At 43.5% G+C, this 13,184-nt stretch overlaps 1 protein-coding gene across 1 annotated transcript in view; it reads right to left on the bottom strand.

The window, feature by feature from the left end:
- Positions 1 to 11,622, bottom strand: part of AHR (aryl hydrocarbon receptor) — a 57,127-nt gene extending 45,505 nt beyond the window's left edge. The window contains 2 exon segments of the mRNA NM_001323184.1: positions 5,273 to 5,460; positions 11,567 to 11,622. Coding sequence (NP_001310113.1) covers positions 5,273 to 5,460; positions 11,567 to 11,622 — 244 coding nt within the window.
- Between the last annotated feature and the right edge of the window lie 1,562 nt (positions 11,623 to 13,184).

The following is a 13,184-nucleotide window of genomic DNA, read 5'->3' as shown; positions in this document are numbered from 1 at the left end:
AGTAGGATTGGGCTGGGGTAGGGCAGGGAACAGGAACACAGAAGACAAGTACAGCAGTTTGGAAGAGAAAATAACTTGAATAGTATGGGTAGTCCTCACACTGCAACACCCACACAGTCTCAAGATAGAATATATATATATTCTTCTCCTCCTTTTTCTTTGTTCCTCCAACTTCCAAATAAGATGCAAAACATGGAAGGGAAGCTGCCCTTTCAAAAAACAGGTGAAGAAAGCTGCATTACACAAATGAGTAAATATAATCATCTGAAATGAAAGCCAGTCAGGTTAAACCTGATGCAGTATCCTGGCCTTGGGAGGTTGAGTTTAAATAAGCTGTTTTGTAATTTGAGGTTTCTGTTTCTGAGAATAATATAGCACTTGGTGAAAAGGTTATCTATACCTGCGAGGTTGCAGATATACTGCAACTATTCTCAATGAGAACAAAATACATAAGTTGTCTCCCATATTATCTGCCTTTATCATCTGTACATTTTAACTGTACATCTTGAGCCTTACTCTTCAAAGCAGGAACCCCGTGCAGTCTGTTCTATTGAATATGCAGTATGACAGACCAGCAGGCGTTACAGGAAAAATACATTATATCAAAGAATATATTTTAAGTGATGACAATGGGTGCATTGCAAATTTAAGCTATGTTATGCCAAAGATTGTGTGTTAATTATATCACAAAGTAAAATTAGGCAATGCAAACTTACTGGAAAAAGTTCTTAAGCATTTTGTTATTGCTGCGTTTGCCAGAATCACTTGCATACAACATAAGAAACCAATCCTGAACTAATTTTGAACAGAAACTTTCTTCTGTAATTGCAGAATACTATCCAATAAGCAAGAGAAAACAGCCACATACTTTAAACCACAGGAATTCCTACTGAAATGGATGAAAGAATAATGAATAAGCAACATGTTAAATTTTGTTTCTAATGTATTGATACACACATACAGCACAGCTTCTTCACTTCATTTTCTCTCCTCTATTCTCATTATACCTTAAAAAACAAAATCCACCCCCCAAAACGTAAATAAAAGAATGCAAAAACACTAACACTACTTTTATTCTTATTTATCCCTTATCTCTTCAGCTGCCTGAAAAACCCTGATTAGACTATTCTTTATTGCACATTCTTTCTTGCTGCAGTAAGGTATTATATGACAAACTGACAACATTGTAGGGACCACAGCTAAAGGTAAAGGGTTTGTGTTTTTTTCCATTTTAGCAGGCACAAAGAACACAGGCTAAATGATTGTCCAGTTGTGCTCTGGATGCTGAACTTGCACTTCTCCCATCTTCTACCTCTATACATTTTTCACCGCTGAATGCACAAATGTATTAGCACTTAGCATCAAAACAGAATGAAGTAATACAAGGACAGATACAAAGTCATTCTTTACTGACTGTCAGCAAACACCTGCCTGATTTATCCCAGTCTCTTAAAAATAACAAGCTTGCCTTAAGCCACTTTCAGAAAGTATCTTACACACAAAATAAATACTCCAGCAGTGATTTAAGCTAACCTGCTTGACTTTCAGGACTGCTAATCTATCTAGTACATGCAGGTAGCATCGCACAGCTGAAAAGCAACACTGTCCCAAATCACTTCTTAGCTTTGACTGACAACGTGAGACCTTCAGTTTCATGATTAAGTAGACTTGAGAGTTTTGTATATCTTGAGACTGGGAGAACTCATTGAGAGCAGCCCTACAAAGAAGGATTTGGATGTCCTTGTGAATGAAAAGGTAGACATGAGTCAGCAGTGTGCTCTTACAGCCCAGAAGGCCAACAGCATCCTGGGCTGTATCAAAAGAACTGTGCCTACCAGGGAGAGGAATGTGATTGTTCCCCTCCTCTCTACACTCATGAGGCCCCATCTGGAGTACTGTGTACAGACCTGGGACTCATAGCCCAAGAAGAATATCTAGAACAGTCAGAGAAAGTCCAGAGGAAGGCCACAAAAATGATGAGAGGGCTGGGACACCTCTCCTGTGAAGAACGGCTGAGGGAGCTGAGCTTGTTCAGCCTGGAGAAGGCTCTGGAGAGGTTTCGTTATGGCATTCCAGTATTTGAAGGGAGCTTGTAAGCAGGAGGGGACTGATTTATTACACTGCCTGATAGCAACAGGACAAGGGGAAACAATTTCAAACTAGAAGAGAGAAGAGTTAGATCAGATGTTAGGATACAACTCTGTACTCAGAGTGGCAAGGACCTGGCAGAGGCTTCCCAGAGAAGGTGTGGATGCCCCATCCCTGGAGGTGTTCTAGGCCAGGTTGGATGGGACCCTGGGCAGTCTGATCTCATGGCTGGCAGCCCTGCCCATGGCAAGGCGCTTTGGACTATATTACCTTCCAACCCAAGTCATTCTATGGTTATTTTCAGCACCTACCAAAACTTCTTTCTTGACTACAGAACTTAATGATCACATTCTAGCATATTTTCAGAGTGCCTGACATGGGCAGGGAAAGTCGCCTACCACCAGGTTAACCTGAGAGTGACCCAACCACATTAGCAACTTCTGCATCATTGAGCTGGTGTTGCTGATAGGCAGCCTACAGAAGGATGGCTTAGCAGCAGCCACTGAATAACTGAACAACAAACTACAACAACCAAGTGCAACTGCTTAGCAGAATATCATCAGTTACTAACAGAAGATGTTTATAAAGGTTATGGGAAGAAAAAAAAAAAAAGTACATCAGTTTCCTAGAATCTGGAATACGTTAAGTGCACTGAAGCTTACTGCATTTCAATCTTGACACCACAGAAAAACTCATCTGGCTTTAACTCTGGAGACAATTTTGTACTGTCTTAAAGACCTGGGAAGGAAAGACATTTTGTCTTTTACACTTAGCTTTTAAAGCAAGAACTAAGGATTTTGTAGACATCTCAGTGAAGCACATTTATTCAAGTCGACATAACTTCTTGAGATGTCTTCCATAAAACAATTCCTTTTTTCATCTCCTCCCAAACTTCCACCTTAAAAAAACAGACGTCCACTCTGGATTATTTAAACTTGGAAAAATGCAAGTGTTTTCTTTGAAAAAATATCTATTGTTACAGCAAAAACTTGGGTTTCCTTTCAAGCAAGATCATATGATTACACATTTATATTTTACTTTCCGCAGGAATTTACACACCCCCCTTTGCATCCTGTTATTCATTTAGCGTTTCCCTTCACTTCAGCATGCTACATTAATAACGGAGACCTGCTGGCTCAGATCAGGCACTCAAGGTGACAACCTATGCTCACTCATGCATTTATCAGTTATCCTATAAGGCTTTCCTCACTTATTTTTTAACAGCACAAAACAAGCCTTCAAAAACCAGTTCTGTGAGAAGCACTGTACAGATAGATCATGAAACTAATTATCCTAGGGAAGCGGATGAGTTTTTTATTGTTCTTGTTAATTACATACTTTAAAATACTTCTTTCTCTTCTGGAAGGTCAATTTCAACTGAAATAGATTTTGTGCTACTTAAGTACTTTAAAATAGGAAAAAAGATTTTCCTCCTATTCGCAATAGTGAATTAGTCATTGTTTCAGATTGCTTCCTGATGTTTATCTTTAATCAATGCTCGCTTTTAAACACTTACAGATTGATACTGATTAATGATCTCATTTGCAATCTTATATGTAAAGAAATAGCAAGTCTTTTTCCAAGGAAAAAAAGGGGGAAAAAGGGACATGAAAGCTTCCTAGAAGCTATATCTGAAGGTATAAAATTTGCTTCATGTGTCAGACATTTTGAACCATATAACAAGACATAAAGTTTATTTTTCTTATCAGAATTAGCGAAGTCTCCCTCTGAACAGTATGTTAAAAGCCATAACACAGTTTTAGTGTTACAATTTATCTGCTGCTAACAAATATCTGTCCATTCATCATTATTCTAACCATCTGAAAGCTGACTTAACATTCAAATTAGAAACAAGTAATGGATATAAAGTTTGGTGCAGTGAGTTTGCAGGTTCTTGCGTTCTTTTTTTTACAGCACAGAACTAGTAATGCAATTATCATTTTCCTAGACAGAAATTATAGTATTAGCCCCTTTATTCCAGGACCTTCCAGTGCAAATTGTCAGAATGCAACAAAACAAATATCAAGCATTTCCACTACATGTGAAAGTGAGATCATCAATCCAGCCCAAATAAGGCAAAAAGCCCGCAAACTTCTATTCATTTCTGAATATAAAACATTCCCTTAAAAAAAATAAAAAAAAAAAAATCAAGTGGGTTATTAAGATTGAATGTTCCTTTTCAATTCAGAAAAAGAACACCAACAAGATGAATAATTTGTTCCACTGAAATCAACGTGAAATAACATCTCACCAAGACTCTGATAAAACTGATGTGCCAACAGAAAACTAATTTCCAGCAATATTTTCTCCTCAAGCCTTGAGGAGATCCCATACTAAGAACCATCCTGAATGTGCCAAGAAATCAATACACTTGCATGCATTTGTCAAGCAATAAAATAATGGATTTAAATGTACAAACATCACCGAACTGAATCAACTAGTCCGAATAAATGAAAGAATTCTGTAGTCCTGCAGTAAAAAGTAAAACTATTGCAGGAAAGTTAGATAACAAAGGAGAAAGGTGGCACTCCTCTGCTACCTCTGAGGCAGTACAGGAGGACATGTACTTCTGTCCTGATTACTGCCCTGAGCATTGCTGCACTACCCTTTCCAGAGCTGTGGTCAGTAGACATTGCCCACACAACTGGAGAACCTTAACTGTCATCTTGATGCCTCCATCAGAGCTTGAACACAGGCAAGACTTTGCCACTTTCTTCAGAAGTCATCTCCAAAATAAACGATGGGAAGAGGCATTAGCTGTTATTGCGTATTATATGAAATCCTTTTGATGCACCATTAAGCAAAACATACAGCTGATTGGAACTCATATGATATTTACTCAACTGTAATGGCTTTATAAGGGCTATTTTCAAGGGGGTAAATAATAAATCTCAGCTTATCATTTCTGAAAGTTTAAGAAAAAGGACTGGAAGACTCATTAAGGGCAATATTGCTTCCAAATGCAAACCTTCAAAAGACTGATGAAATTTAAGGACTTCTGTTTGTTTTTCAAGCAACTAGAAAGCCTACTTTATACAAATATACTGTATATATCCATACAATTGTACGTTCCACTAAAATACAGAAAAGTTAATGATTTTGAGTACTTCAGTAGTGAACACAACCTGCAGTACAAGCGGCATTACACAGGCAGTCCTAAACCAAAAACATTCCCAACTCTTACCATCAAAAAAACTCTTGGCTCGCAAGTAACTGACGCTGAGCCTAAGCACAGACAACTTATCCAATTTGGCGATAACATCTTGAGGGAAAGGCAGAAGGCTTGCCAAGCGATCCAATTCCGCATTCAAACGGTCCCTGTGCCTCTTGGATGGATTGGATTTGACTCCTTCAGCTGGAGATGGCTTTACTCTGTGGCAAAACAAACAAACAAACAAAAAATAAACAGAAGTTCCTTCCCAATATGAAGGCAAATATTTGTCTTGCATTACAAACAACTTTCAAATTTTAACATGCAAAATGTTTTTCCTAAGTGACTTCTGTTCCACATGGAAAAAATGTAAAATTCATCTCAGATCATTTTGCTTTTCTTCCCAACATACTCACTGTTAAACAAATCAATAAGACCTACCATGGCTATCTGAACACATAACGGATGTTTGCAAACTTAGATATAGCATTTGTAAAAACCTTCTTATGCTTCCACTCAGATGCCTTGATTTCTTTCAAATTATGAATTTGAACTTATTAATATTAGTGTACAAATTATTTGACAGCACTGTCAGGTTTTTACTTGAGTTAAAAATTTTAACAAACATCTTTAATTCTTCATCAAGGTTTGGAACAGGTTATTGTAAATCAGATATAATAAAATGTTTAGTAACTTGCTAGGGGCACTCAAAATCTCACAAGAGGAAACACAGCTCTGACAGCATGTAAAATTTTCCTTGCTAATACCACTAAACCCATTCTGTAAAGTAACTCTTGGCTAATGGCGTTTCACTTGAGTATGATACAACAAAGGAATGCCTCTATACGTTACAAGCTACAATTTAAAAGCTTTCTGTTCTGAATTATGTGGTAAATTTTGCAAACTTGCTGTATTCCTGGGCTCCCAGATACCTGAATACTCATCCCTACCATACACAGTTACTACAGATCTGTTAAAATTTGGGTTGTTTTCACAGGGGTGATAGCTCTGCAAGGTGCATCATTTCCGAAATGTTATCCAGGCAAGATAGTCACTTGTATATGATTAACCCAACTTAAATATAACTCTAACAAAATAAATAAACCTCAAGATCATCAAATAGGACCAGTAACATCTAAAGATACCTCAAATATTGGTGTTCATAGCACAGCATTCATTGTGAGCACAGAACAACAAATGATAAACTTTAAGCAAATAAAAGCTGTATAACTGTCACTGAACAGTTCATTATTACCAAATCAAAGCATGTTTCCAAAAAGCAGAGGTCCCCATGAAAACAGCTCATGACATGCCAATTACAGCAGCACTGAATACCAGGCTTCTCTCTTATCACACCTGTCCTCCCTTTTGCTCAAAACTTCTATCAGCGATTTGACAAGCTATGCTGAAACTACATGGAACCGGGCAATTACCTTGACAAATTACTCATTAGATCTAATTGTTTTTGAATTACTTTCACCTAAGTTTTTACTTCCGAGTAGTCCAATGCATAAGGATTCCCCAAATGCAGCACAGAACACTTCCAAACATAAAGTTGGCAGTATTTTCAGCACAGATTCTATTATCTTCTCTCCTTTAAACCAAACACTGTTTGTCCCTAATTTTATTCACTATAACCCAACAAAAATCTGTGATTTCAATGGAACTGCCTGTGACAAAAGAAATAGGGATGGAAACAAAGGGGAAATAAGTAATAACTTGAACCATTTTCCATTCACTTCCATACACTGTTGATGCTCAGGGATGCCCTAGTTGCACTGCAGAAAATTATCTTCAATTATAATTAAATGCTACGTCAAGATTATTTTTATTACTTAAAAAGGGGAAAAGGGGGGGAAATAAAACACAAAACAAACAGTAAAGAAGAAAACAGGTTTTAATCTGACCTTCTGGGCATCATCTTTTACCTTACTTACAGGAAACTCAAATTCTCCAATCAATCAAAGGCCAAAGATTGACACACATTCAGTATCTCTCAAGTAAACAACAATCCTTGTCATCCAATAGCTGCACAACAAGCAAGGACTTCTAATTCTAGTTTTACTACCCTGAAGGCCATTCTACCACAACATTAGCTGACTATTTTCAGAGATCTGCCACAGACAATAGAAACTTCAATTGCACATGCTTACTATGTGTGCCCTCACTGGTATTAATAACACTACATTTACAAAAAAGAAAAAGCACACCGATATCTGGATTCTATTATTAAAAGGCCCAAATAAGTTTCATTATTTATAGGCTAATTTGTATTTTTAAAGGGAAATTGAAGCAGTTCCTTGAGAAAATGAAATGCAACACAGATTTATTTTCTTCCTAACATACAAGAAAACCTAAAATATAAGAAACTGCTAAAATAGGAGGAGTTTGTCAGAATGGCTTTATTGCTTAGGGAAAAAAAGGGGATAAGGAAGAACATGCAGGGAACCTCAATGACTCATTTAATCTTTTCAGCTGTGTGTATTTTCATTTCATCTTCAATACAGCATATGCTAATATGTTATTCTTATGTCTATTATTCAGTTAAGAATGGGTCAGGTATATGAAACTCATCAGTTAACACTGAGCAAGTGCTCTGTAGGTGATACTTTCCAAAATTCTCTATTTACTTTAACAACTGAAAGACTCCTATGAATACTTTTATCTGCCACACTGAATTCACCATTAAGGAACATTCAGCTGCTGATTCCTTTGAAAGCAACAGATTCAATGCAGACTAACAATCCCTTTGCTCAAAAGCTTTGTCAACCTATCTTGGAAGGGCAAGAGGCACTTTCCAGTGATTCCTTCAGCAGTTTTAGGCAGCAAAGGAATAAAGATGTTTTCACTAAAAATCTCATGTGCTATTCATCTGATGCTGGGCAACTGTTTGTCCTCCAGAAGCAGTCTGTTGCTCAGGTTTGCTTAGTGTCCAAAAGACTCTGACAGAACGATGGGGACAGCCAGAACACTAGGCAAAAGCAAACTCTTTACACTCAGTTTTAACATCCTTCAATACTCCCTAAGATCACAAGCCAGGACTATCCAGAAAAAACAAAAAAGCATGTTCCTAGCTACAATGGTCAGAGCATCTACATTTAATTATCTCTATATGCTGCAGCTAGTTGTTGTTGCTTTGGTGGTTTTGTTTTTATTTAATGTTAGAATGTATCTTTGTACATGTAACAGTGTAACATTGTAATGTTAGAAGTATCTTTGCACTGCTTTCTGAAATCACTATGCCTTAATATATACTCTTAATTAAGGATCAACCAGCCAAATGTTTTTCTCTGGAATATTTAGTATCATGAATACATTTATGCTAACATGGAACAAAAGTGTATCATTTCTTATTTAGTCTGCTTTTTCAAGAAACATGCTGTTACGCTTTGTGTGCCTGCACAGTATGAAACATTTAGATCCCCCCCACCCCATTCCATGTCTATTACATTCATTCCGTTATGCAAAACAATTCCTACCCAAACACTGAAAAAAGAGAAAAACAAAGCAAATCACAGCAGGACTGAGCGAGGAGGCAGAAAAGCATAAGAAGCTAAAGACAGCAAGGTGAAACAACAGATATATAACATCTTTCACTTGATGTTAGGATCTATCTCCAGTAAACTTCAATAAAACAATGCATTTTATCCTACCAGCATGTAAAGTCGACAGTTCAGTTAATAATCAGTAGAGAAAAGGCACAGAAGACCTTAAAAAGAAAACAGAACAATTGAAAGAGAATTCAAAGCAGGGTCCATGAAGTGCGGCCACCAGGGGGACCCGCACGGCTCCACCACACGTGGGAGGGAATCTGCAGAAGGCTCCGAGGTTCTAAGAAAGCTACATTTCACTAGAATGCACGTTGTCTATCAGACTGTTGTTTTATTTCCCCTCCAGATGACAAGATAACAAGATGAAATGCAGGAACAGTTGCCTCTTAAGTTTTTCCATTACTGCGTTTTCTTTTCTGCTGTGATATGGTGACTGCCTACTGGATCAAAACAACACATTTCTGTCAGGTAATTCCCTGTCGAATCCAGTCCTTTACATGGCCCATAAAGATAGGGTGGCTGCAGGGGGAAGCTTCCTATATCGGCTCTGAGTACTGCCATGACTTAAAGTTATTTGCACCTGAAGCAGGAAGTAGTTCTTCATTTGTTTTAACCCACGAGCAGAATGGCATTGCATGAGCAGCTTCTTCCACTCCTACACACAGGCTGCCCACTGCTACAGACTAACAACAACCAGGCTCCCTTCACAGCTACATCTACAGCAAAGGAAACGTTAAAAAGAAGAAACCTCTTCAGAAAAGGTGCTACTCCCAGCAAACATCACTTCTTTCATTTTAAAATCCTCTTTGAAGAGCTCTGGATTCTACTGGGAGCACAAAATACCCACTTCAAACAAACTCAAATCATGGCAGTGCCACACTGTGGGGCTAGGAGAAGTGTTGGAACTGTTTCCTCCTTCCCCCCAGCCAGATACAGGAGCTTATGGCCTCTCCCCCTACGTTTTAGCCCACTGAATGCTCTGTAATTAGCTATGTGAGAAATCAGAGCCTTCCTACCACCCTCAGTGCTCTGTAAGGTTGGTCTAACAGCACAAGCAACCAAGATCCACAAACACTAGGAAAAGAAAAGGGAGAAAAAGGAATAGATGCAAGATAAATTCAGAATAATTTCTGCTAACTCCAACAAGACTGGCTAATAATCATGCCTCCTCTTATAAATACAGGTGAACAAGCTAATTCAAGTAGTTCTATGTGAAGAAGACACATTTATCTGTCCATTTTGTATCAAAGGGCAAAATCCCAAATCAATAGTCCATTTCCATTAGTAATAAAAACAAGCTCTGAGTTAAACTAATACAATAAGCACGACCACCAAATATAAGAAAACAGATAACGGAAAGAGATTACTGTCATAGATAAAACAGTAATACAAAAAGGAAAGTTTCACATCCTCTAATCAAGACCAAGAATGTAATAGCCAGCCAGACATTAAGCGATGCGACCAAAAAGGCAGAACAGCTCACCCTTATGCAATTACAAGAATTACTTGCCCTCAGCAACCAACAGTTTGACAAATACTACTGATGCATTTCTACTTCACAAAGAGACAACACTAATTTCATTGTTAAAACCCAGACCTATAGAAAAGACTGATTCACTGCTCCTACATTATTGTTTGGAAATGAGTAATCTAAAAAAGCAAACACTGCTCTTCTCGTAATGACTCTATCTTCTAGCCAGAACTGTTTTTAAAAGGGTATGTTTAGACTTTTTTGCATTAATTTGTAGACTGGCTGTGTGTGTGCACTCATTCCCATAGCTCCAGCCGTACAGAAGTGAGCACCCAAGCTGACTTTGCTCCCACCATGCAGTTGTCTGCTATCAATCTGAGAACATACATTAACACTGGGATATTCTTAAATATTTGTCATTATCTTTAATGCTTTTGGAGTTTAGGTGATTAATGTACTACTTCAAGACCACTCAGAAATACAGTGGGATTTTTTGAGCTCTGCATCACAGGTAATTTTGGTAGCAGCTCCGAGTTCAGCTCCACCACTGCCTACAACTGACTTCTTAGTCGACAGTGTGGGTTAAACTTCTCTGTCCTGAAAATCACATGAGATGAGGTTTGCAGCTCAGCCCGCAAAACCGAGAGCTAAAATCTACCACAGGTGTACAATACAAAAGCACTCAGACGCTAAGCTGCACCCCAAGTTTAAAAATAACACGACAAACATTTGTTTTCTGGCCTCCTTGGAGCAATCCGCAGCACCCGCAGTTGCTCGGAGTGGAACCACCACCACCACCTGATGTAGCACCGGGGGCAGCAGCCGGGCCAGCAGACCGAGGACAGCCCCGGACTGAGGACCGGACCGACAACCCCCCCGACACGCCGCCACCTGAGCGGGGCCGGGCCGCCCGCGCCGGGAGCTGTCACCTCAGGTGCCTCCCGATCTAGGTCAGCCGCCTCGAGCCGCCGCTCCCTGCTCCCACCTCCGCGCTCCGCCCGCCAGCCGCGAGGGGACCGCGGTTTAGATTTATTTTCATAAGAAATCCAAGAAAAATAGAAAATCTCGGGGCACCCCCGGGCACCAGAGAGAGGCGGGCCCGCAGCCCGCCCCGCACTGCCGAGCACCGCAGCCGGGAGCTGCATCGACACTCCGCGGCCGAGCCGGCGCCGGGAAGGGCGGGGGGGGGGGGGGGGAGTCCGCGCCGGGGCTGCCCCGTGCCGCGGTGCCCGGCCGGGACGGAGGGAGCAGGGGAGCCATCCCCGTCCCCGTCTCTTTCCCTCCCCGCCCCGCAGAGCCGCTTACATTTTCTGCACAGGTTTCCGCCGCTTGCGACTGGCGTAGGTGACATTGGGGTTCATCCTGCCGCGGCTCCAGCGCCCCGCACCGCCGGGGGCCGCCTCGCTGCCCGCCTCGCCCCGGCTGCCGGGAGGGGGCGAGTCCCGGCGGCGCCGCAGCTCCTGCCTCGCCCGCGGGCCCCGGCCCTGCCGCCCGCAGTAGCGCGCTCACAGCGGCGGCACCTCCCCTGGCCCGGCGAGGACGGAGGGAGGCGGAGGCGGCGCGGGGCGGGGATCCCAGGTGATCGGCGGCGGCGACACCCACTCCCCGCACGGCGCCTCCGCACGGCACAGGTGTGAGGGCGGCCGGGTCTCCGTAGCGCCGCTCGGACCCGCGTCTTCCTACCGAGTCCGCACAGACTCTCTGCCGGCCTCACCGTCTCCCAGCCCGTCTGCGAGCCGAGCGCCTGTCAGTGTGCGCGGCGCCCGGCCGGGCCTCCCCGCCCAGCCCAACCCAACCCCGCTCCTCCCGCTGCCGCCACCGCGCTGCCGGCCCGGGCCCGCCCCGCAGCCTGACAGCGCCGCCGCCCCGCGCCGAGGAGGCCCCTTGCGGCGGCGGCGCGGAGGGAGGAGGGGGCGGCCGCGCCGCCATGTTGGGGAGGTCAGGCGAGGGGACGGCGGCGGAGCGCCGCGGGCAGCGGGGGATTGAGCTGGGCTGGGGAACGGGAACGAGAGGCTGCCCCCGCCTTGTGCGGCCCCGAGGCTGCAAAGATGCAAAGCAGGCTGCCTCCCAAAGCGGGCTGGGAGCCGGCCCCGGGCAGCGGCCGAGTCGGGGAAGAGGTGGAAGCGCGGCCGCACCAAGCGCAGGGACCGCGGGGCGCTCCGGGCAACGCTGCGGTTCCCTGAGCTCCAGGGGAGAGGAAGGGGGCACGGGATGCGGCCAGTGCCTCGTGCGGGGATAAGGTGGCGAGTTACGGCGCTGACGTGTGAAATGAACACTGATGTTGCAGAAAAGGAGCAATGTGGCAAAAAGCACAAGGTGCTGCCACGCTGCCGACACGCAGAACCGCCGGAGGAGCCCCTTCGTGCCTTTGTGACCCGCCGCTGCTTCGCCCTCCTGTTTTCTTCCTCCGTTTCCTCTCACAAGAACAGAGCTCTTCCCCCGGAATAACGGCAATAAATTTTCTCTCCGCACTCAGCTTGGGAGACGGGGAGTCGCCCTGTATAAACACGGCCGTGAGCGGCGGTGCCTGCGGGAGAGCCTGGCTGAGAGCTCCCGGAGCTGGCAGGGCTCTTCCCGGCTCTCCGGAGCCCGCAGGCTCTTACCCACGTGCCGCCTGGCAGCCGGGCTGCGGGCTTCAGCCTTCCCTCGCTCTCCCTGCTTGGCTGCGAGGAGGCTGAGGCAGTGTCCTTGGTGCTGGCTTGCTCCTGTCTGCCGACGCTGGCCGGGCTGCGGGAGTTCAATCGGCAGCCACGCTTTCCTTCGCCGGCTGTTGAAACCAATGCTGTGGTTATGCAAGTGTTCCGGCTCCGCTTTGCTGACAGTGTTTGTCAGCCGTGGCCCAGGTATTGCCGTACGGCAGCCGGTGAGAAGCAGCGCCGGGATTGTGCAAGGCCTGGTTGCCCGGCTCCGACATCCCGTGCGT

The sequence above is a fragment of the Coturnix japonica genome, chromosome 2 (genome assembly GCF_001577835.2).
Source record: "Coturnix japonica isolate 7356 chromosome 2, Coturnix japonica 2.1, whole genome shotgun sequence".
In the NCBI taxonomy this organism is placed as follows: Eukaryota; Metazoa; Chordata; class Aves; order Galliformes; family Phasianidae; genus Coturnix; species Coturnix japonica.
The sequence above is the reverse complement of the archived record's forward strand: the minus strand, read 5'-3'. Positions and strand labels throughout refer to the sequence as shown.